The sequence below is a fragment of the Sarcophilus harrisii genome, chromosome 3 (assembly GCF_902635505.1).
Source record: "Sarcophilus harrisii chromosome 3, mSarHar1.11, whole genome shotgun sequence".
In the NCBI taxonomy this organism is placed as follows: domain Eukaryota; kingdom Metazoa; phylum Chordata; class Mammalia; order Dasyuromorphia; family Dasyuridae; genus Sarcophilus; species Sarcophilus harrisii.
This window is the reverse complement of record NC_045428.1, coordinates 500261581-500288232: the sequence shown is the minus strand read 5'-3', so window position 1 is coordinate 500288232 and position 26652 is coordinate 500261581. Positions and strand designations below refer to the sequence as shown.

Sequence of the window (26652 nt, the reverse complement as noted above, 5' to 3'; positions counted from 1 at the left end):
CCTTAAATATTTCTCTAGATATTCTCACTCTAGAGACTGGAAGCTCCAACCTAGGATCTCTACCAAGAAAATCCCCAGTGGGGGCTCAAAGAGTTAGACAAGATTGGAAAACAATGGAACAATAAAGAGAACAGCGACTGTTCTCTGCTCAGAGAAGGTGCCCTTTAAGGGCAGAGGCCACATGTCCACTTCAGCCTGTGGGATCCCTGAAGGTAAGGGCAGCATCTCCATGACTACTTGGTGACTGATTGCATGGCTGACATTTTGGGGTTCACTTTAAGGTGCCTCCTTTCTGCTTAATTAAGGTAATAGATGCCTCCATGCCCATGGAAGAGCTAGAAGCAGAATCCAGACCATCTTCAGAGAAACAAGCTGGGCCCAGGGCAGAAAGGTTCTCTCCCATCCCTTGGTTCTCCCAGCTCAGCAGGCCTGTGAATGGCTATTTCTGTGTGTGCTACAGGGACGGGAAGGAGACGTTGAACACTGATGCATGGGGGGAGGCAGAATCCAAAGGGCTTGGCTGGCAAGGGAAGAAGGGGCGGGCAGGCAGCGGAGGATGAAGGGCTTGCTGGGGCCAGCTAAACAATGGGGAATAATAATGATGACGATGATCATAACTGACATTTCTACAATGCTTCAATGTTCCCCAAGTACGTTTCATCTCTCGGCTCTTTTTGATCCTCACTGCAGCCCTGCTGAGGTGGGTAACGTCACTATTATCACTCTTGTTTTACTGACAAAGAAACAGAGGGTCAGGGCAATGACATGACTTGCTTAGGATCACACAGCCAGTCAATCAGCATAGTCGGGATTCAAGCCTGACACATAAACATGTCAGAAGTGGGAGCAACCTTTTCATTTTCCATATAGGGAGGCTCCTAGCAGTCAAGTGATGGGTTCAGTGTCATTGAGTAGTGGGAAACAAAGCCGGGGCTCCTACTCAAGCTTCAGGGCTCCTACCCTGAGGCCTGCACCTGGTCACAATGATCCTGATAATCGTGAAGCTAATAACAGCTAGTGTTTGTACAGCACCGACTATGTGCCAGGCACTTGTTAAGTGCTTTATAAATATTATTTTATTTTATCCTTACAAACAACTCTGGGAGGTGGGTACTATCATTATTCCCATTTTACAGGTGAAGAAACTGAGGCTAAATGACATGCCATGGGGATAAATGACTTGGGTAGCTCAGTGACTCAAAGGATAGAATGCAGGTCCTAGAGTCAGGAGGACCCAAGTTCAAACCCAGGCTCAGACACTTACTAGCTCTGTGACCCTGGGCAAGTCACTTAACCCTGTTTTGCTTTAGTTTTCTCATCTATAAAATGAGCTAGAGAAAGAAATGGCCAACCACTCTTGTTTTTGCTAAGAAAACCCCAAATGGGGTCACAAAGACTCAGATATGACTAAAAGCACCTGAAGCAAGGAACTGAGACTGGATTGGATGTAGGACTTTCTGATGGTGGACCTCATAATCTATCACCAAACCACCTAGTTGCCTTGGCTTTCATCAAAGCCTGTTACTGGGCCTCTCAGGGCATGGTCCTTGATACCAGTATTGCACATCCTGGAGGATGTCTCTGCTGTCCATGCTACTACCGAGAACTCATACAAGAGGGGTGAGCATGTGGGAGCAGAGAATGGGGAGAGAAAACCAGAAACACTCCCTCTTCCAGAGCACTTGATAGTATGAAATTATCTTCTTTTGTCATCTCTGTTGGATAAGTGATATCATGATCATTATCTCCTTTTTGTAAAGGAGGAAAATAAGATGCAGAGAGATTACAGTGATTTGCTTTCAGTCACACAACTTCCAGATGTCAAACCCATGTCTGGGGTTTTCTTCCATATGCCGTACTTTGTGGGGCAGAGCCAAGGCGGTGGGAGAGAAGCCAGATTGTTGCCTGAGCTTCCCCAGGCTCCCTCAAAAATAACAATAAGCCAGGACCCTAAAAGGATTCTGGAGTGACAGGATCTTTAAAAAGATGGAGTGAAGGAATTTTCTAGTGTAAGAAAACTTAGGAAGACTTTAGGAATGGTCTGGCTTACATGTAAAAGTATGGCCCAGTGCAGGCTGTGTCCGGGCCAGCATCAGGAGGCCCCACAGCACAGAGTAGCAACCAAGGGCACTTGGTCCTGACTCAGCAGGCCAGTGGCACAGCAGCCCCAGCAAAGAGAAGGTAAATTGTGCGCCCCCAAACCTTGGCACAACAGTTGTGACTAGGGCAGGCCGTCCCAGTGCAGCGGGCAAGCCAAGACCCCTGGAGGCCCTGCTGCAGAAAGTCAGTGACCCACCTCCACTATACAACAAAAGAAGCTTGGGACAGTGCTCCCAGAGCAGAGCTCAACTTTAAAAGTCACAAAATAGGCTAAAAAACAAGCAAAAAGAGCCCTGACCATAGAAAACTACTATGGCAAAAGAAAAGATGGAAACAAACCCAGAAAAGGGCAATAATGTCAAAATGCCTACATGCAAAGCCTCAAAGGGAATGTGGATTGGTCTCAATCCCAAAAGGTCTTGGAAGAGTTCAAAAAGGACTTAAAAATCAAATAAGAGAGATAGAAGAAACATTGCAAAAAGAAATGAAAGGTATGCAAGAGGGAGTCAAGACTTTGGAAAAGGACAAAAAGTGAAGAAAACAATTCCTTAAAAAATACAATTGGCCAAGTAGGGAAAAAAATCCACTGAGGAAAATGTAGAATTGCTTAAATGGAAAAGGAAGTACAAAATATAACTGAAGAAAACAATTCCTTAAAAATTAGAATTGGGCAAGTGGAAGCTAATGACTCTACAAGCTATCAAGAATCAGTTAAACAAAATCAAGAGAATAAAAAAAATAGAAAAAAGGGGAAGCAGTAGTTAGAGGCCAAACACTGGTGGAAAGAGACAGGGTAAAATGAGACAGAAAAGTATAAATAGGGAAAAATAGGAGGGAAATATACAGTTAGTAATCACAACTATGAATGTGAATGGGATGAACTCTCCATAAAGTAGAATAGCAGAGGGGATTAAAAACCAGAATCCTACAATATATTATTTATAGGAAACACATTTGAAGCAGAGAGATATCCACAGTATAAAGCAGTATATCTTATGCATCAGATGAAGTAAAAAACAAAAAACAAAAACAGGGGAAGCAATCTTGATCTCGGGTAAAGCAAAAGCAAAAACATATCTAATTAAAAGAGATAAATATGGAAACTACATCTTGCTAAAAAGTACCATAAACAGTGAAATAATATCATTACCAAACATATTTGCACTGTGGCAAAACATCCAAATTCTTAGAGAAATTAAATGAATTCCAGGAAGAAATAGACAGTAAAACTGTAGTTGTGAGGGTCCTCCACCTCCTTCTCCCAGAACTAGATAAACCTAAGTATGCGCGCGCACACACACACAATCCAACAAAAGAGTTAATAGAATTTTAGAAACATTAGACGTGATAGATCTCTGGAGAAAATTGAACAAGGATAGAAAGGAATATACCTTTTCCTTAAAAGAACATGGTACCCACACAAAAACTGACCATGTTGCAGAAAAACAGAATTATTAGATGGATTCTTCTCATATCATGATGTAATAAAAATTATGTGCCATGATAGGTCATAAAAAGATTCATAAAATTTAATTAGAAATTGAATAATTTTACTCTAAAGAATGAATGGGTTAAGTAACAAATCATAGAAATAATAATTTCATCAAAGAAAATAACAATAATGAGACAATATATCAAAATTTAGGTATGCAACCAAAGAAGTGCTTTGAGGAAATTTCATATCTCTAAATGCATACATGAATAAAATACAGAAAGAAGAGATCAATTAATTGTGCATGCAACTAGAAAAGCTAGAAAAAGAATAAATTTAAAATGCCCAATTAAATACTAAGTTAGAAATTCTGAAAATCAGAGTAACAAAATCAAAAGTAAGAAAATTATTGAACTACTAATAAACAAAAAAAATAAAAAAGATAAACCTTTGATTAATTTGATTTTTTAAAAAAGTTAGGAAAAAACCAAATTACCAGTACCCAAAATAAAAAGGATGAATTCATCACCAATGAAGAGGAAATTAAAGCAATAATTAAGAGCTATTTTGTCCAACTGTATGCCAATAAATCTGACAATCTAATCAAACTAGATAAATATTTACAAAAATATAAATTTCCCAGATTAATAGAAAAGGAAATAAAATACTTAAATAACCCTACTTTAGAAAAAGAAATTGAACAAGCCATCAACAAACTCCTTAAGAAAAAATTTCCAGGGCCAAACAGGCCCAGGTTTACAAGTGAATTTTACCGAACATTTTAGGAACACTTAATTTAATACTATATAAATCATTTGGAAAAATAGGTGAAGAAGGCATCCTAGATAACTGAAGAAAGCATTCATTTTATGACACAGATATGGTGTTGATATCTAAATCAGGAAGAACCAAAGAGAGAAGGAAAATTACAAGCCATTTTCCCTAATGAATATTGATGCACAAATTTTAAATAAGATACAAGAAAAGAGATGACAACAATTTATCATGAGGATAATACACAATGATCAGGTGGGATTTATACCAGGATGTAGGAATAGTTCCATATTAGGAAAATTATCAATAAAATTGATTACATCAATAACAAAACTACAAGAAATCATATGATTATCTCAATAGATGTGGAAAAACGTTTGACAAATTCAGCACTATTCCTATTTTTAATAGGATTATTAACAATAGAGACCATAGGAATAAGTGGAGTTTTCCTTAAAATGAAAAGTAGTATCTACCTAAAATCATTGGTAAGCATTTTATATAATGCGGATAAGCTAGAAACTTTCCCAATAAGATCAGGACTGAAACAAGGATGCAATTTATCACCATTGTTATTCAATATTGTGCTAGAAATATTAGATTTAGCAATTAGAGAAGAAAAAGAAATAAAGGAATGAGAATGGGCAGCGAGGAAACCAAATATCATTCTTTTCAGATGATATGATGGTATACTTAGAGAATCCTAGAAAATCAACTAAAAAACTGCTTGAAACAATGAACAATTTTAGCAAAGTTGCAGAATATAAAATAAACCCAGATAAATCATTAGCATTTCCATATATTATCAACAAAATACAGCAGTAAGAGATAAAGAGATTCCATTTAAGATAATTGTAGACAATATAAAATATTTGGGAGTCTACCTACCAAGACAAACCCAGGATTTATTTGAATGCAATTACAAAATACTTTTTAGAGAAATAAAATAATTGCAAAAAAGGAGGCCTAGCCATATTAAATCTAAAACTATATTTAAAAGCACCAATGATCAAAACTATTTGGTACTGACTAAGAAATAGAATAGTGGATCAATGGGATAGATTAGGTACATAAGACTCAGTAGTAAATGACTATAGTATTCTACTTTTGGGGGGAAAAACAGACTCCAGCTTCTGGGATAATAATTCAGTATTTGATAAAAAAAAAAAAAAAACTGCTGAGAAAACTGAAAAACAGTATGGCAGAAACTAGGCATAGACCCAACTCACACTATTCACATCTATAAAATTGGCTAATATGACAGAAAAGGAGAATGCTAAGTGTTGGAAAAGATGTGGGAAAACTGGGACATTAATACATTATGGGTAAAGTTGTGAATGGATCCAACCATTCTGGAAAGCAATGTGGAACTATGCCCAAAGAGCTATAAAACTGTACATATCCTTTGGTTCACCAATACCATTACAAGGGCTATATTCCAAAACAATCATAAAAAAGGAAAAGGATTCATTGTACATAAATATTTATAGTAGCTGTTTTGTAGTGGTAAAGAATTGGAAATTGAGGGGATGTCCATCAATTATGGAATGGCTGAACAAATTGTGGTATATGAATATAGTGGAATACTATTGTTCTATATAAAATGTTGAACAGACAGACCTCAGAAAATCCTGGAAAGACTTACATGAACTGATGCTGAGTGAAATAAGCAAAGCTAGAAGAACATTGTATACAGTAACAGCAACATTATACAATGATTAAATATAATAGACTCATGATGGAAAATGATATCCTCAATCAAAGAAAGAATTATGGAGAATGAATGTAGATTGAAGCATATCATTTTTACTTCAAAAAATTTCTTATCATTTTTTTCCTTTTCTTCTTTTACAATATGACTAATGTGGAAATAAGTTTAACATGATTATACATGTATAAACTATAAAAGATGGCTTGCTGTCTTGGGGAGATGGAGTTAAGAGAGAGAGAGAAAATTGAAAACTAAAAACATTATAAAAATGAATGTTGAAAATTATCTTCACATGTAATTGGAAAAAATAAAATATTATGGGGGGGGGGGAGGAAGAAAAATATACCCCATTGCTTTTCCAGGAAATAATAATAACTATCATTTATATGGTGCTTAAGGTCTTCAAAGTACTGTACATCAGTGTCCTCCTTTGATCCTCACAACAACCCTGGGAGATAGGTAGTATTCCCTTTTTACAAATGAGGAAACTGAGGCTGAGAAACTAAGTGACTTGCACAGGTCACACACAGCTGTTTGAGACCAGATTGAAAATATGCTCTGTCCTCTGGTCTCTACATTACTCCTAACCAACGCCATTCCTTCCATCCCATCTTCCACTTTCCCATGCTGGAAGATTGCTGTTCTCTCCCACCCCATTATAGTTTAATTGTCTTTTGCCTCTTTTTATCACCAGTGCCAAGCACAGGACCTGACACAATAAATGTTTATTGATTGATTGGAAGAGAACAAGGAGAAACTTACCGAGCAGCTGCAAAAGACACACTGGTTGGTCTGACGGGAGGGAAAGAGCTCTTGGGTGGTGAATGTATCCCCCTGCTGGTAGGTGGTCCCATTGTATTGGCACGACTTCAGGGGGGCCCGGAGCCCCGATGGGGTGTGAGGTTCTTCAGAGAGATTACCGAAAAGAAGGGAAAGAAAACGGAAGGTTCTTTCCAATTTGAGACATTATCTAGTCATCCCAGAGAGCCCACAATTTTTGCTAGAGAGCATCTCTTTTCCTCTCAGTGTTCTCACATCTTCTAGGAGACCCAGATTCACCAGGATTGGCCCTTTTGTGTCCTACCTTCTAAGGCTTCAGAGCCAGTCTGACTGCGCTTGCTCCCTTACAAAACCCATCTCCCCTCATGACGCTGATATCCATGTGCTTATTTTATCTACCAGTGCCTGATGAAAAGCTCCCTCAACATGGCAACATCCCTTAGGACCAAGAAAAATGTTCTGCCACAGTAAGCACTTAGTAAATGTTTGTTGAATGAAATAGATTTGAATAATTCTCTCTCTCTCTCCCTCTCTCTCTGTCTCTCTCTTCTCTGTCTCTCTCTCTCTCTCCATATCTCTCCTACTCTCTGTCTCCTCTGTCTCTGTTTTTTCTCTCTCTCTCTTGCTGTCTCTGTCTGTATCTCTGTCTCCATCTCTCTCTCTCTCTCTTTCCCCCTCTCTCTCTCTGCCTCTTCTTTCTGCCTCTGTCTCTCTCTGTCTGTTTTTCTCTCTGTGTGTCTCAGTTTTCTCTCTCTCTCTCTGTCTCTTCTATCTCTCTTCTCTCTCTCTGCCTCTGTCTCTCTGTTTTTTTCTCTCTCTGTATCTCTCCTTCTCTCTCTTCTCTCTCTCTTTTTCTCTCTCTGTTTTCTCTCTCTCTTTCTCTCTCTTGCTGTCTCTGTCTCTGTCTCTCTCTCTCTCTCTCTTTCTCTCTCTCTCTCTCTCTCTTCCTCCCTCCCCCCCTCCCTCCCTCCCTCCCTCTCTCCCCCCATCGGGGTCACTTGACTTGTCCAGGGTCACGCAGCTAGTAAGTATCAAGTGATTGAAGGATGATTTGAGCTCGGGTCCTGCTTTCTCCAGAGCTGGTGCTCTATCCCCTGTTTCATACAGCTGCCCTTACAAAATACTTTTCTCACCACAGTCTGGAGAGGGAGGTATTGTGTACATTATCACCACCACCCCATTTTACAGATAAAGAATCTGAGGTTGGGGCTTATATGACTTGCCCAAGTGAGAGCCATGATTTGGGCCCAAACTTCTCCAGAATCCAAAGCCATCACCCTTTCTGCGATAACACAGGGCTGCAACAAAAAGTCACCTACCTGAGACTGCGGGAGTCTGTGTGTCTGTAGTCCACATGCACATTAATATTCCTCCTTCCCTGAATCCTTCAAATACTGGAAACAGCTCTCATATCGCCATAATTTTTTCTAGTGGCTTAACACTTCTAGTTCCCCAGTCAAGCCTCATATGACCTCATATGACCTTCAGTCTCATCATAGCTGACCCCCTCTGTGCATGCTCCGTATTATCAATGACCTTCCTATAATGAGTCTAGAAATGAACTTTAGATGTGGTCTGATCATGGCACAGAACAGCAAGACACCCACTCTGTTTTAAATGCTATGAATTATTGATAGCACCAAAGGGCATGTAAGTTTGAGGGGAGTTGCCACATAATGTTATTAATTCAGGACTTTTGTTCCACCTCACTCATCCAGACTTTTTCATAGCCATTGGGTAAATTATATTCCCAATTTTCTAATACTAGGACAGTGGATTAACTAAATCTACATGCTGGATTTTGGTCTTTCCTCCTCAAATCTGTATTAGAATATATGTCTAGAAGGACCTTCAGAAAATGAATATCCATGTTCTTCTAGCACAAGAATCTTCTCTTTAAGGAAAAGGAGCTTACATGTGCAAACATATTTGTAGCAGCTCTTTTGTAGCAGCAAGTAACTAAAAATTGAATGCATGTCCATAAATAGGGAAATGGCTGAATACATTGTGGCATATAAATGTAATGGGATATTACTGTTCTGCAAAAAATGATGAGCAGACTGATTTCAGAAAAGCCTGGAAAGACTCAAATGAACTGATACTAAGTGAAGGGAGCAGAACCGGGAGAAGATTGTACACAGTAACAGCAAGATTGTATGATGATCAACTATGATCAACAACTCTTTTCAGCTACAGTAACCCAAGACAATTTCAGGAAACTTGGGATAGAAAATGCCATCCACATCCAGAGGAAGAACCATGAGCCTGAATGTGAATTGAAGCATCCCACTTTCTCTTTTTAAAAATTTCTCACGTTTTTTCCTTTTTGTTCTGATTTGTCTTTCAAAACATGACTAGTATGGATATATGTTTAAAATTATTATACATGTACAACCTATATCAGATTGCTTGTTGTCTTAGGGAGGGGAGAGGTAAAGGAGGGAGGAAGAAAAAAATTTGTAACTCAAAATCTTAAAAGTGAATGTTGAAAACTATCATATATAAGTGGAAAAATCAAATAGTATTGAAAAAAATTTTTTAAAAGAAGCATGGAGGGGCAGCTAGTTGGTGTAATGGGTAGAATACCAGTCCTAAAGTCAGGAGGACCTGAGTTCAAATCTGGCCTCAGACACGTAACACTTCCTGACTGTGTGACCCTGGGCAAGTCACTTAACCCTAATTGCCTCAGCAAAATTAAATAAATAAATTAAAATTTTTTTTTAAAGAAACATGGAATTAAAGGGAGGGGAGATGAGTGAGAGGTTAGGGAGACAAAAAGTTAAAGGGAAGAGAAGAAGAAAGGAAAGAAGCTAGATTTTGGGAGAGAGAAAGCCTAGAGCCAGTAAGGAAGGGAGATGTGGAGCTGAGGAGGAGGCTGAAGCTACTTACCCACACACCGAGGGCAGCATTGCTGAGGCTCCGTCACAGGCTGAGGACAGTGCACAGGTGGGCAGTGGAGACGATAACAGCTCACGTGGGCACTCTATGGAGAGAAAGAGCAGGCTCAGTTGGTTGGCACCTCACAAAGCCCTTAGTGAAGGAGAGAGATGGGAAAGAGACGCAGCTTTCTCAGTTGGGAAGAATTGATCTGGGACCAAAGCAGAACCTGGGACTTGTGTTCAAAAGGCTACCCTAAGGTCAAAAATACTCAATAAATCATAGAGGGTTAGAAAGTCAGAGATAAGAGGGGCCTCAGGGCACAGAATGTAAGCACTGAGAATGACCTTGGGATGTACATGTCAGAGCTGGGAGGACCCTTAGAACACAGGATGTCAGAGCTGGAAGGAACCTTACAACACAGAATTTCAGAGGTAGAAGGGAGGGATTTCAGAAATACAACATCAGAAAGGGGAGCCAACTTCAACATATAAATATTGTATATTAAATCTTAAGGAGATATTAGAGGCCATCTGGTCTAGTCCCTTCATTTTAAGGATTTCAAAGCTGTGGCTCAGAGAGGAGAAGCTGTTCATCTAAAGGTACCCATGTAGACAGTGGCAGGGCAGGAACTAGAAAAACTTGTAAGCTCCAGGAGGGCCCTATAGGGGCGAAAAAAAAAAAAAAGCAATTACCTACATGATATTATCTGAGGAATGCTAGTTTGACTCCTTTAACTTCTCCTGGCATAAGAGTTCTTAACATCCCCAGAATGACTAGATAGAGTATTGGGCTTGGAGTCAGGAAATTTCTTGAGTTCAAATATGACCTCAGACACTTTTACTAGTTGTGTGACACTGTTTGCCTCAGTTTCCTCATCTGTAAAATGACCCAGAGAAAAAAAATGGCAAACCACTCCAGTACCTTTGTGAAAAAGAACTTAAAAGGTGTCACAATGATTTAGACTTGACTAAAACAATTGAATGATATAAGCATTAAATACCCATTGGGATTCTTCACATGAGATCTTTGTAGAAGCAGCTAGCTGGTACAGTAGATAGTGCACTGAGGCTAGAGTCAAGAAGACCCAAATTCAAATTAGGCTCAGACAATTACCAGCTATGATGCCCTGGGCAACTCACTCAGTTCCTTGTGTGATTCAGTTTCCTCAACCATAAAATGGGGATAATAATAACACCTCCCATTATTTTTGCAAGGATCATATACTATATTTGTAAAGCATGTAGCATGGTGACTGTACATAGTAGATATTATGTAGTAGAAACTAGTTAGGATTAGGATTATTTGTCCAACAATTCACAGTAAATTGACAGAACAGGAGGATTTGAAACATGGTAATACTGACATTCCCTCCTTAAAGGAAAACAGAAGACATAAGAAAGTTGCAGCTAAATGGAGAAATGGTTCCAGGCTGTTCTTAGAGCATCAAATGAAGTAGCTAGTCGGATTGGTTTCATCATACACCAAAAGGCAGAAGGAAATATCATTTCATGGAAATGGAATACTTGGACATCTTACTTTGAAGAATTTGAAATAAGCATGAGCAAAAAGACCATCATGAAGGCAAGTAAGCATGGTTTATATAACAACATCTGTTACAGAAGTTGAAGAGATAGAGAAAATCTAGGAAGATCATTAATGTCAAGTCAACATTCACACTCATATTCTGTGACATCAGCATGAAGATGGACACAAGCAAAAAAAGTGAGAAATATGTTGAAAGATGAGGTTTAGGGTTAAGATATCAAAGAGAGGAAAGGCCCATAGAATTCTCACTAAGTTTATAATACAGATTCTGAATATTTTCTTTTAGAAGTCTTTCCTCTTCAAGTTTTTATGACACTGCTCTCTCCTGGTCACTACTTAGTTTCTTTTTCTGGTTCTTCAGGACATGCTTACTAACTATGGGTGTCCTGCAGGGACTTCTCCTTGCACCCTCTTCTCTTCTCCTTTTAGGTTATCTCACTTGGTGATCTCACCAAATATGGTGATATAGTTAATGTGAATTCTGAATTGTTTTAATGATTGGATCTAAAGACATTGAACCATTAATGTGTCCCACAGCTACAGGGGTCCTCAAACTTTTTAAATAGGGGGCCAGTTCAACATCCCTCAGACTGTTGGAGGGCCGGACTATAGTAAAAACAAAAACTTTGTTTTGTGGGCCTTTAAGTAAAGAAACTTCATAGCCCTGGGTGAGGGGAATAATCGTCCTCAGCTGCTGCATCTGGCCCACGGGCCCGTAGTTTGAGGACCCCTGACTTAAATGATTCCCAGATATATATTTCATTCCCCTTTCTGAATTGCAGTCTCAGAATATGCTGAATATGACATGTGCCAAACAACATGAAAAAGACACTGCCTTTATATTAGTGAAAAACAAATGATTGATTAGTGGAAAATAAATGAATTGTTGTAGAATTCATTTCTGATTCATCTGAAAGTAATCACCTTATCAACTATGTTAAAGAAAAGACTAAGAAAAAATACCAACTAGAAGCAAATACAAAAATGAGATGTTGTGGGTAATTATAATAGATATAATTATATATAATAGATCCAATTAAATAAAATAAATCCAATCTGATCTGTTCAAAAAAGGTATTCATATATAGGAGGTGGATAAAGGAAAGGATATTGAGTTTAATTATATCACAGCCTTCAAAAGTGTAAAGTAACCAATATAGATTAAGAGGCCTAAAGATCCATTTCAGCTGGAAGTTTACCTGCTTTCTCAATCTGTCAGGGAGATATAGTAGCCACGAAGAATACTTTTAAAAAATATAAGTTCATAAATATGGGTAAGTGTATATATATTATACACAGATATGTATGTATGTATATATTCATTTATAAAGTGTTAAGGACAAGAAGGGTCTTGGGGATTGCTTCACAAAACAACAAACAGCAGTTAGGGGCAAAACAAGTTGCAAAAAGATTGGCATGATACCCAAATATTTAAGACCACAAGAGAATTTAGAGTTGAAACTGGAAAGGCAGCAAATAAGGGAAAAATTCAAAGGATCTACCAACATTTCTAAAATAACTGATTTTCTTATTAATTGCAGTGTATTTTTGATAACTCACTGGTGAGCAAATAGCATCTCAAAAAACAAAGTTAGGACTCATAACTAAACCCCACATTTAGGTATCTCGAAAATGGATTTCAAAATTGTGTTGCCTCTAGCACAGATTTCCTCTTATCTAGTTCTAGCTCAGCTACATAGTTGGGAAAACAAGGGGAGAGGTTATCCCACATGTATGATGAAGTTTTCCAGAATTACTTGCCCATTACTAGTATGGTTTCTTAAAGTTAGTGATTATCTTTTGAGGAGGAGCTAAGTGGAGCAATGGATAGAGCACCAGGCCTGAAGTCAAGAACATCTGAGTTCAAATCTGGCCTTAAAGACTAGCTTGTGAACTGGGCAAGTTTGAACAGGACACAACTGTTTGTCCCAGTTTCTTCACCTGTAAAATGAGCTGGAGAAGGAAATGGCAAATCACTCCAGTGTCTTTTCCAAGAAAACCTCAAAGAGAGTCACAAAGAATTGGACGTGACTAAATAACAAAAAAGGTGAGATCAACATCCTAAATGTTTTGGGGAGTGATTGCTGAGTTTGGGAAATAGAATGGGGATGTACAAGAAAGAATGGGTATGGGGCAGTTATTGAGCAAAGCTGGTGTGGCAGTGAGGGAGAGAGAGGAAGGACATTCATGTGAAAACCACAGGAACTGATTCTTGGGAGTACATTATGAGGGAATGAGTGTAGTAAGCCAGGAAGAATGTCTAGATATGGACCTTTGGACCTGGAATTGATTCTATATTTAGAGTAAGTGAATAAATTTTGAGGTTTAAGGAGAGTAGGTTCTAGGACTAGGCAGAGGGAAGGCTAGATAATCAATCTCCTACCTGGGTTGATGGCCTATAGTGAATCTGGGTCCTAGTGACCATCTTCATTGAGTGATGCCAGCCCTAAAAGGTAATGAGCAAACTAAGTGGCAAAAGAGTTAGTTCCCAATAGCATCCATATGAGAAAAGAGTGTTGGGGAGAAGTCAATAGACGAGTGCTCAAGCTTAAGTGTAATTAGTGGCAAGTTGTGAAGTGCTTATGGGTCCTTGTCACTGTCAACTCCAGTGGTCAAGGAGTAATTGGGAATTGAGGTCAGCCAGATATAGTTTGACCTTCAAAGAGATCGAGATTGTCATCTTCCTCCTCTTGGACAATATGCGGCCAGAGCCTCTCAATCTCTCCATCCAAAATAATAGGAAAATGTTCAGAAGGAGTTGCTAAGCAAGGATATAGCTGCTGTTAATTTGGTAACACGGTCATCATTATTTAGTGCTATTAATGATGACTATCCCCAAGACCTTAAACATCTTCCATTATAATCCAATATATTGATCACAGGGCAGAACAAACACATGTAAGCAGACTTCCAAGAACTACGTTGCTTTGTCGTGGTCATCCCTCCTGTGCTCCCTTTAAAACATACTCGGTTTTGCAGTCATGGAATAATGACTAGTTTAGACACTTAGGATATTCCTAATACTATCTATGGCTTATAACAAGTTTCAAAAGGTTAAGTTTCCTTTCCTCTATTGGCTGTAGCTTCTGCTTTTCTGATTCCACAACACAACTACCCTGTAGTAGAGGTAATAGATAGTACAGTAGACAGAGTGCTGGGCTGCAAATAGGAAGACCTGAGTCAAAAACTGGCCTCATATTATTTGCTAACTGTCTAACCCTGGACAAGTTAACTAATTTCTAAGTTTCCTTAATTGTAAAATGGGGATCATATGGCACTTACTTAGCACTTACTGAAATAATATTTGTAAAGTATCTAGCACATAGTAGTACAATATAAATGTTTATTCTCTCCCCTTTCCTTAAACTTATATACTTCCATATATTTCTATAAATATATCCTAAAACTGCATTAGCTCTCTTAGCAGTGCTTATTTACATACTTTGTCTTAGCTAGGCAAATTTAAATACCATTTCCATTTTCTACAATCTCCTCGTTTTCTGCTTCCAGAGATGGACAGCTTCCCTTTTTCTCTTCTTGCTCATTAGGCCTGTTTCCATTCCTTGGGACCGTGGACCAGCATGGGGATGTCCCAGTTTAAAAAAAAAAAAGAGTAAAGAAAGTTTCTTCACAGTGTAGACTGGTGCATTTGACTTTTTTTTTTTTTTTTTTGACAAAATTCAAGTGGTGTGTTTTCAGAAAAGAAACCAGCAATCTCTAAAAGCATGGTTCCATCAAGAAGAGAGTATACCAGACAAAGCACATGTCCTTTTCTGATAGAGTTATTAAACTGGTAGGCAAGCAGATTAGGTGGTGCAGGGAGTAGATTGCTGGACCTGAAGTCAGGGAGACTCATATTCCTGAGTTCAAATCTAGCCTCAGACACTTGCAAATTGTGTGAACTTTGCCAAATCACTTAATCCTGCTTTCCTCATCTCCTCATCTGTAAAATGAGGCAAAGAAGGAAATAGCAAACCAAGCCAGGATCTTTGCCCCAAGAAAACCCTAAATGGGATCCCAAAGAGTTAGACATCACTGAAATGACTCAACAACAACAGACTAATTCCAGATTGTTCTAGAAAGTGAAAAGCACAAGCATTGTATTCTTTGTTTATTTGTTCTGAGGCAATTAGAGTTAAGTAACTTGCCCAGAGTCACACAGTTAAGTGTTAAGTGTCTGAGACTGGATTTGAATTCAGGTCCTCCTAACTCTGGGGCTGATTCTTTATTCTCTGCACCATCTGGCTGCCCGAAGCATCAGATTTCTTTTTTTATATATATCTATTCTTTCCAAGCATTAAATTTCATCGGCATTTTACAGTCTTAAAATATGCTGGTAGATAAGAAGCAAAAAAAAGCTAGATGATAGTGTAACTAAGGCAAATTCTGAATTAATTAAATTTAATGACTATTCAAAGACATTGGTTCATTAAATTTATTGAAATCGATGTGGAGGGACTTCTCTAGAAGAATACCACAAGGCTCTGATATTAGCATGATGCTATTTCCATCAATACTCTAGTGAAGGCATAGATCCCACAGCTGTACCCCACTTGGGCCTTCAGCTTCATCTGAAAATTCTTCCCTTCTCCAGAAATCATTCCAAGATTAATTCTATGATCTACCTGCCTATTTGGTGAGGAAGTGAAGGGAGGAAACTGAGACCTGGGACTATACCCAAAGCACTGGGGGAAAAAATCCTGGAAGTGAGACACTTAAGACCAATTCCTAATGATTTCTCCATCACCAGAGATCTTTCAGTTGCCAAAGACTTGTTTTAATCTTTACTCTGACTGATCCCTCTACAGCCTTTGACACATTTATAAATTATTTTCTTCTGGATAATCTTTTCTTTATTGTTTTTTTTTTATTTTTTGTGATACTGCTCTCTCCTAGTTGATCATCCTGTATGACTGACCACTTCTTAATCTCTCTGGTTGTTTCTTCATAGAGATCATGCACCCTAACTGAGTGAAGGTCTGTCTTGTTTGGATGAAACTTCTCTTCTTCTTTTATTACATCTTCCTAGCTCTCATGGGTTCAATTATCATCTCTTTTGTTGTTGTTTGTTGTCCAGTCATTTCAATCCTGTTCAACTTTTTCTCACCTTATTTGAAGTTTTCTTGGCAAAGATACTGAGGTACTTTACCATTTTGTTCTCCAGTTCATTTTACAGATCAGGAAACTGAGGCAGACAAAGTTAAGTGACTTGCTCAGTTTCATGCAGCTACTAAGTGTCTGAGGCCGAACTTGAACTCAGAAAGATGAATCTCCCTGACTCTGGCTCTGGCCAATCTATCCACTGTGCAACCTAGCTGTCCAGTGTACATAAATGCTCCAAATGATTTACAGATATATACTTTTAGCTCTCATCTCTGTCCTGAACTACCGCCATGCATCCCCAACTACTTCTTGGGCATCACAAATTCATCATTTCCAAAACAGAACTTTATACTCTTCCCTCAAATACTCTCCTTTTCTAAACTTCCCTGTTACTGTCACCATTTTTCCAGTCCTCCAAGCTTCCATTTCTTGGAGTCATCTTCAATTCCTCTCTCCCATTCATCGCACACAGTCAAATTCCTGACCAAGTCTTCTTGTTTCTATTTGTTCTTTCTTTCATTTCCACTCTCACAGCCACTATTCTGATATTGGATCTTATCACCTTGTGACCAAGATGTTTCAATAGCGGTCTAATTTGTTTTTCTGCCTTTAACCATCTCCTCATTCCAATCCACCTTCCACTCAGCTACCAAAATGATTTTCTTAAAGTGTAGATCCGATCATATTACCTCCTTATTCATTAAACTTCTCCTGATTCCCTCTAGTATAAAAGTCACTATCTGGTTTCTAAGTCCATTTTAACCTGACCCCCTATTACCTTTTTCTTCTCTTTACACTTTAATCCCTTCTGCATTCCCTAAGATTCAATGGCACTGGTCTTCTCGCTGTTATTCACAGTGCAGAACAATCCAACATCTGACTCAGTGCCTCTTCACTGTCCACTGTCTCCCAAACTTAGAAAGCTCTCCCTTCTCACTGATGTTGTCGAGGTTTCCTGGCCCCCTTCAAGAATCACCTCAAATCCCACCTTTAGCTCCAGCCCTTTGCTAGTGCCCCACCCCAGCCCCCACTGGTGCCTTCTCTCTGAGATTACTTTCTATCCATTCATCTTGTTTAAATCTCAAATGCAGAGTTGGTTGCAAATTGCCTCTCATTGAAATATTTTTGCTTTTCTTGGTATTCTCAGCACACTTATTGCTGTATCTGGCACGCACTCAACAATTAAAAAAATGCTTGTTGGCCCATTGACTGGATCAGGACAATGAGGAGGATTCAACCTGAGCAAGTTGGGGACTCCCAGAGCTTACCATTGCCCCAACTAAAAATAAAAGGGGGGGAGAGAGTGTGGGGCTCCTGGAACATTTTACTTCCTGGACTGACAAAAAAGAGTGGGAGATAGTGGGAATCTCTGGGATTCTGTCTCTTATGCAAATTAAAGAGAAAGTTGCACCAAGAGGAAGAGGGGGGTGTGCCTCAGGGGACCAGCTCTGGTTGAGACATAGCCCCAGATGTCCGAAGCTAAGGAACACCTGCTGTTTGTCTCAAGAGCTGACGTCAGCACCCCCCACCCTCCACTCACCCACCCATCCATCCACCCACTCCCTCCTCCCTGAGAACAGAGACAGCAGGCCTATTACACCATCAGGAATTATGTCACAAATGCATTTGGCTTATGGCCAAGAGACATTTCAGGCTTTGGTGCAGCAGCCCTCTTGTAGGGGGCCAAAGAGCTCTGGCTACAAGGGAAGGGGGGTCTTGGTTAGGTCATGGCATCTACCACTACCCCACCTCTTAGTGAGTCGTCACTGGGGCAAAGTCTCCGAGCTGGAAAGGACCTCTGAGACCAACAGCGGTTAGAGGAGAACCAGGAGAGAGCTGTGTTGCAAAAACCAAGAGAAGAGAACGTCCGGGAGAAGAGCATGGTTGAAAATGTCAGAGGCTGAGGAGAGGCTGAGAATGATGAGGATTGAGGAAAGGTCATCAGATCTATCAATGGAAAGAAGGCACTTCTGGTCCAATTCCCCTCATGGGATGGACAAAGAAACTGAGAACAAGATGAGGAGAAGGGATTTACCCATAATTCCACAGGCTCTAGGTAGCAGAACTAGGACTTGAACCCACGTCTTCTAGCTCCAAATGTTTATTGGACTATAATTTCTTTCTCGGTAAAATGAGTAGATGGCAAGCAAAATAAATTGCCCCAATGATTGTACACAAATGTTGTTCTTCCGTCATGTTCTGTGACCCCATTTGGGGGTCTTGGCAACAGTAGTAGAGAGACTTGCCATTTCCTTCTCCAGCTCATTTTATAGAGTCAGTGACTTCCGTAGGATCATATAATTTGTAAGTGTCTGAGACAGAACTTGAACTTGGGTCTTCTTGACTCTAGCCCTAGTTCTCTAGTCAGTGCACCTCCCCATTCCACCCCCACCTATCTCATGCATATCCTAAATTCCTCTGTATATTGGATAAATGGTATATTTCATTATTGGTCCTATTAGGTGTAGGATGGGAAGGAGAGAAAATATATTTTTGTTAATTTAAAAAAATAGAAAGCAATGGAATACCACAGATGTGAAATATTACATGAACTTTCAGACAAGGTCACTGTATTTTTAATTTAATTTAACTGTTCAAGAGTTCTTTCATGGAGCAGGAGTAATCTGTAAATGTTGTAATACAAAAACAAAACCCACCCACAAAACTGAGAATGGAAATATGAAAAAAAATGAGGGGGTGGACATTAACTGCAAAGGGTAGCCAGATCTAATTCTTATGATTTTGTGCTGCTACAGTATGCAAAATGTCCTTAATTCCTTGAAGCTGGGGACTTTGCTTAGTCTCCCCTGAAGCCTACCGCTGTGACATCGAGGCAGAGTAGAGAGAGCCTGTACCAGCCTTTAGACATTCTTTCTAGCACTTAGAAGCTGGGCAACTATGGGTTAAGTTCACTTAGGCTTTTAGATCTAAAGGGCCTTCATTTTTAAAATGAGAAAATGGGGATAAAATCTGAGTAACGTCCTCATGGGGTTGTTGGGAGGATGAAATGAGACGATGTACTTGGCCAACTTCAATGCATTATACAAATGTCAGCTATTATTTGCCTTGAACATTTGAAGTGCTTAATTAATGCTTGTTGATACTCTATAGCAGACTGTATCATTACTGTCATACACTCTTGACAGGAAGACATTAAGAATGCAAGGTCCCACTGTGCTTATTGTTCATGGACTATTAAAAAAAAAAAAAACAACATTTGATCAGGAGGGCAAGATGCAGTCTTTAAAAATCTCCTCCATCTGTGAAGGATGGAGGTGTTTATGAGATCACAAAAAATTCTTAAGAGAAAGGCAGCTTGGCAAAGTGGTGAGAGAGCCAGGCTTCTAATCAGGAAGGCTGGGAGTTTAAGTCCCACCTTGGATACGTACTGGCTGAGTGACCTAGAACAAAGTCTCTTAATTTTTCAGTGCCCCAGGCAACTCTCTTAAACTACAAATTGTTCATATATATGTATATGTATATGTATATGTATATCTACCCACACACATGCACATGTGTGTATTCAGCATTTAGTTTTACTAAGATATGTCACAAGCACACCAGATATTAAGGATTTACTCAAAATATTCCAATGTGAGACATTTATGAGTGGATCCAAAGTGAAGTAGATATACTTAAAAGGAACCAAATGTACAGGATGACCAAAAGAGTGAAAAGATAAACTACAAAAAAAGGCATGTGAATTCAGAAAATATAATATACAATTTTGACTCCATCAAGCTTATGATAAAACTTCACTTTCTCCCATCAGTAGAGAGTAGCTCTACTGGCAAGACTATAAATTGTAAAAAAACAAAAAACAAACAAACAAAAAAAACCTTGTGGATCTGCCCTGGGATTTTCCTAATCTTTGAAATCTGAGGTTCCCCCTCCCAACTAATCCCCCCTCAAAATTCCTTAAAAGATTAGAAAAAGAGTGTTTTGTTTGATGATTCTCAATTAATATCAAGAAAGAAATATTATAGGAAGACATATGGGAACCAAAAGTGGTTCATGGAAATGGCATGGAATCCAAAAGAAACAAGGGAGTTTAGCTTTCAGATAGGTTTGTTTGAACATTATTTTGATATCTCAGAAGATTAGTCTCCTAATCGAGATATGTAGCCACTCATCAGAGATATCCTCAGTGTCTAGCATGAAGTAAGAGTTTAATAAATGCTTATTTGATTGGATATTAGATTGGAGTAGATTGGCTTACTTATCTACACATACATAAAAAGTGGGTGAAAAACGTCTACTGGCTAGACCATGTTACATTTATGATACAAGGCAGCTATGTGTACTAGAGTACTGTACTTCAGAGTCAGGAAGCACTGAGTTAAAATCCTTCCTCAGATTCTTCTTGCTAGCTCATTTGATTTTTCTGAGCCTCAGTTTCCTTGTCTGTAAAATGGATATAATAATTATACTTACTCTGCAGGGTTGTTATGAGGATCAAATGAGATAATATATGTGAAATGTTTTACAAAACCCTAATGTCCTTTATACAGATGAACTATAATTAGAAAGGAAAAAAAGAAATAGAGTTGCAATCAGAAAAAAAAAAAGTGAACTAGCTATTTCATGAGGGAAATGAATAAACTTGTACCCAATTACCCACAAAGAATATTGGTTCTAGAGTCAGAGAAGCTGAGTTCAAATTAATCTGGCCTCTGATACTTGTGTGTGACCTTGAACAAAATTCTTAACTTCCCAGGATATCAGTTTCCTCATCTATAAAACAAGGGAATTGGATTCAATGACCTCTGAGATCCTTCCCAGCTCTAGAATCTATGAACCTATGAACTCGTTTTCCCCATCTATCCTCAACACATTGGATGGACATCCTATGGCAGGTTTATGATAAGATATGAACAAAACAGGTACAATGGAGAGAATATCAGGTCTAGAGTCAGGAAAACCTGAGTTCAATGACCTCAAAAATTTACTAGTTATACCACCCTGGCCAAGTCATTTAACCCCTGTTCACATGTAAATTGAACTGGAGATGGAAATGGCAAACTACTCTAGAAACTTTGCCAAGAAAAACCAAATGGGGTCAGAAGGAGTTGGACGTGACTGAAAAGAATAAACAATAAATGGACCAAAATGGTGCCGGATGAGTAGGTGTGGAAGGGTTGTGATGTGCACAGTTGGAGGAAGTCTCCACATTGATGAGCTTAAAAGATTTAGTGAAAGGTTAAAGTATAATGTGATGTGATTTGGTTTGACTTTCTACAAAATTTTTTAACGAGAAAACGCCTACACTAGAAGCTCGGGCTCTGTCCCTAATGAGCTATGTGAGCTCCTGAAGGGCAGGAACTGTATTTGTGTCTTTCTGTGTATCCTCGGTGTTTGGAGCTGGGCCTGGCACATGGCACATAGGAAGGTCTTAATAAATGCTATTGATTGACCATGTGACTTCAGGCAGCTCACTTTATCCCTGTGAAGCTCAGTTAACTCATAGGATCCTGCAAATAGAACTGGAAGGTATCTCAGAGGCCATCTGGTCTAACTCTCATGGTAGAGAAGGCCAAGGGGATTCACAATTTGTCCAAGATCACAGAGGTACAATAGAAGCAAGCATCAGATTACCGATTTGCCCAAGATCACACAGGTCAAGTAGTAAGTAAAGAATTCAAGCCCAAGTCCCCTGACTCCTAAGGAACTGATCTTTCCACTGTACCATGCTGCCTCTCAATGGGAATACAAATTCAAGAACCTCACATTATGCGATTGATCTATAAAATGAGTTGATAATCTCTGATCTGCCTCCCTCACAGGATTACTATGGAACTCAATGAATGAGTGAATGTTCTTGAAAGCACCAACTTACTATACAAGTAGGACAGAGAATAATTAGTATTAATTATCATCACTATTTTTATCATAACAACTGGAATTTATATGATGCTTTAAAGTTTGCAAATCACTTTACAAATGTTAGATTATTTTATCCTTACAACAACCATGAGAAGTAATTGCTATTATTTCTATTTTAAAAGTGGGAACACTTATGAGAGAGTACGTGACTGGCCTTGGGCCACTAAGTTTGTAAATGTCTGAGACTGGATTTGGGCTCAAATCTTCCTAATTCCAGTCTAAAGTTTTCTCCACTGTGCCACCTAGCTAGTTAAATAGCATCTTCATCATCAGATATAATTTGTAGGCACTGAAGGAAGAATAGAAAAAGTGCTGAACATGACGGCAGGAGGTATGGATCATTGTTTAGTTCTGAAACTTGCCAGGAGAATATTTTTTAACCAGGTCACTAATGTTCTCTGAGCTCTTTTCATGTTCCTTGCTCTCTACTGGTACTTCCCTATGGGATCATTCCTTTTACTTTCAGTTTTCAATAACCTTTCTTTTTTGAAGTCTGTGCAACCATTTGGTAATATGCTCTCCCTTTCCTTGTTGCTGTCATATCCTGGTCTCTGGGTCATTCACCCGAATGTCTCAATGACTTTCATACCTGGCTCACAATTATACTTTCTACTATTAATAAGGATTCCAATATTCATATCAACAATTGGCCTAACCATCTGATCTCATAATTCCTTAACCCTTTCAAGTTCAGCAACTTCTTTCTCCATCTCCCATTATAGTTACACACCAATATTGCCACACATGATACCTCACAATCTCTTAAAATTGTACCCCTTGAAATGCCCTTCTCCATCCACAACTTCCCACCCTTTTACTCTCCCACTCTCTTATTCAGTCATAAAAAAAGGGGATTTTATCATCACCTTCATCACCTTGGACCCAACATTCCTATTCTCCCAATCCAGCTTCTCCACTTTGGCTTTAACAGCTTCCAAACCCAGCTTTCATTCCTATAGTTGGTTTCACTGGCTATAACTCTCAAATTTCCTGCAATGTGGTAATCCAAGACAATTCCAATAGACTTGGGATGGAAAATGCCATCCGCATCCAGAGAGAGGACTATGGAGACTGAATGAGGATTGAAACATAGTATTTTCATTTTTTGTTTTGTTTTGTTTACTTTTTCTTTCCTGTGTTTTTGTCCCCTTTTTGGACAGATTTTTTTTTAAACAACATGATAAACATGGAAATGCCTATCACTGTAGATTCTTAATAAATATTTGTTTATTGATTAGTTCCCTTCCATATTCTCCAGGATCATGTTTCAGCTCTACTGAAGCTTAGATATCTACTACCTTTCTACTGGTTCTTTCTCATTTGCTTACAAACATATCAAACCGCTTATTATCTTGGAAAGGGGATAGGTAGAAGCTCCTCAAAAATTTGAAACACAAAATCTTACAGAAATATGCATTGAAAACTATCTTTACATGTGTTTAGTAAAATAAAATACTATTGAGAAAAAATACTGTGGAAAAGAAAAAAAAAGATAAGGCTTAGACATTATCTTTTCATGACTTCTCTCCTAGTTTTCCCCAAATTACTTTGTTCTTCCTCCCAAACTACTTCATATTTAATCTTTGTATATATTTGTTTTTTTTTAATTCATATTTAAGTCACAGTTTTTTATATATACTCATCATCTTCCCATTAGAATGCAACTTCCTTCTGAGAAGGGTTTTTTTCATTTTTTTTATCCCCATTTCCTAGACCTCTCCTTAGTAGTTCTTAATAAATATTTGTTGATTGATTAGTTCCCTTCCACATTCTCCAGAATCGTGCTTCAGCTCTACTGCAGCTTAGAAGGCTACCTTTCTACTTGCTCTTACTCATTTGCTTACAAACATAGCTGTCTAAACCTTAAAAATAATGATTCCTTGAGCTTTCATAGGATCTAGATCAGAAGAGACTGGCTATCAAGTCCAACTCTCATTTTACAGATGAAGAAACTGAGGCATAAATACATTAAATGGCTTGTCCCAAATCACAAGCGTATCAAGTACCAGAGGCAGAATTCGAACCCAAGCTCTCTGATTCTAAAGCCACTCTTCATGCTATATCCATGCTGCTTTCATTCTACCCCATCCGGCCTCTATCCCATCTCTTTCCACCTCTTTACTGTCTAACTCAGTGGTTCTCAAAGTATGGTCTAGAGAATCCTGGGGATCTCTGAAACCCTTTTAGAAGTTCTACAAATTCAAAAATAGTTTTTATTTCCAATATGGTAAATTCTATAAATATAATCCAGATAAACAAAAACGCTTTGGAAAGATCCTCAATAATTTTTAATAGGATAAAGATACTGAAAACAAAAGTTTAAGAACCACTAACTTATTGGGAAAACTCTAGTCTACTTTCTACTTGTTCACTTCCCACTATGTCTTTAATTCCTTGCAATCTGACTCCTATCCCAAAGACTTAATTAAAATTATTCTTTGAAATGTCATTCAATCTTATTGTTTCTTTTCATTCTTCACCCTCTTTGACTCCTTTGCAACTTCTGACATTGTCAATAAAGCCTTTCTCCTGGATACCTCCCCTCCTTCAACTTCAGAATCATTCTACTTCCTGGGTTTTCCTTCTGCCTTTTAGAATGTTCCTTCTCTGTCACCTTCAGTAAATCCTCATCCCTTTCATTACCCCAAAACTAAGCGTTCCTCAAGCATCCATCTTGGGCCCTCTCCTTCCCCTGGAAAACTCATTCACTCTCATGACATCAACTGCTACCTTATGCAGATAGCAATATAATGCCTATCTAATGCTAAATGTCCCCTTTCTCTTTTCCTACTTAATTCCCACCCATTAGTTAGTGCTACTGTCCTATTGAGACCTCAGAGAACACTTTGTTCTGTATTTCTCCTCTGCACTTCTCCTATATTAGAAGACATTTTATCTGTGTGTCATACCCAACTAATAGAGAATAGGATTCATCTAAATTTGGTATCTCCTTCAAAACGAAGTATAGTTTCTGAAACATGCTTAATCAATATTTTGATTTTATCACATTGCTTGCATTCTCAAAAAGGTAGGAAGAGAAAGAAGGAGAAAATCTGCAACTTAAAATTTTTTAAAGCAAATGCTGATTATTATGTAATTTAAAAAATAAAATTTAAAAATATTTTGAATGAATATTGTAATAATATCTAACATTCATATAACATTTTAAGGATTACAAAGCACATTGTTTCAACTAATAGCATTAGAGATGGGATGTGACCAGCTTTGATTTTTTTTTATGCTATGAGACCAAGGACCTGATCTAAGAGTCGGGAAGATTTGGATTAGAATTCTGCCTTTGACATATATATATATATATATAATATATATATATATATAATATATATATATATATATATTCTGTGTGATCTGAGATAAGTTTTTAATCCCTCTGTGCCGCAGGGGGAACTTTAAGAGTGCAAGTTGCAGAGAAAGTTCTGATCTGTGGCAAAAGAGTTAATTTCCTTATTGGGAATTCCCTGGATTAATGAAGTCCTAAACCTGGTAACAGCAACAACAATGACATCAACAATAACAACAAACAACATTTGTACTGACGTAGTCTAGAATGTGGGATTTTTAATTTCAAGTCAAGTGAAAAGAACATTTGGCTTGAAATGAAATGAAAATTAAATGAAAAATCCCAGATTCTAGAGCTAACTCCAATACTTATATGCTTTTTATTGCTGTTCAGTCTGACTCTTGTAAGCCCATTTGGAGTTTTCTTGGCAAAGATATTAGGCTTGCCATTTCCTTCATCATCTCATTTTACAGGTGAGGAAACTGAGACAAACAGGGTTAAGTGACTTACCCAAGCTTACACAGCTAGTAAGTGTCTGAGGTTAGACTTGAACTCAGATCTTCCTGACTCCAGGCTTGGTGCTCCACTGTGCTATTTAGCTGTCCTAATTTAGGGCTGTAACCCCCTTGTCCAAAGGAGGAAACAGTTCCAGAATGGGGGGAAGTGACTTACATGGTTACCTTAATGCTATGTGGTAGAGCATGACAGAGCTCTTTCACTATAGCACACTGCCCCTCATATAAACTGAGCATTTTGTAAATTAAACAGCTAGCGATGTCCTATGGTCTATTGGAAGAAATCACTTTGCAAATTTCTAATAGGAAGAACAGGAGCCTCCACTGTGAGGTTGGGCATAGCTGGGACCTTGCAGGGTCTTAGGACCTCTAAAAGTCCCTGCTTTGTGGGGATTTTTTAGGTAGGTGTGCATGGCCATGTTTCCAGGTCCAGTGGAGGAGAACGGACAACCTACCTCAGAACAGGTGCAGCGCAGACAGTACATCAGCCCCTGTGGCTCCAAGTAGGGATGCCAGCTCTCCCCCAGAGCATATCGCTTCCCATGGAAAAGGCAGAACATGTCAGGGCCTGGAAAGACCAACCAATCACACATTAGTAGTCCTCAGGATGGTGTCTTCATCCTGTCTA

General features: G+C 38.6%; 1 protein-coding gene across 2 annotated transcripts in view; it reads right to left on the bottom strand.

Moving 5' to 3' along the window:
- The window catches only part of CHRDL2 (chordin like 2), a 79814-nt gene that overhangs the window by 38021 nt on the left and 15141 nt on the right, over positions 1-26652 (bottom strand). For both annotated transcript variants that reach the window (XM_031961403.1, XM_003764660.3), the window contains exons 2-4: positions 26480-26592; positions 9687-9780; positions 6780-6922 (exon numbers count right to left, since the gene is read on the bottom strand). In XM_031961403.1, the coding sequence (XP_031817263.1) occupies positions 6780-6922; positions 9687-9780; positions 26480-26584 (342 nt within the window). In that variant the 5' untranslated portion in view covers positions 26585-26592. The remainder of the gene's footprint in view (positions 1-6779; positions 6923-9686; positions 9781-26479; positions 26593-26652) is intronic.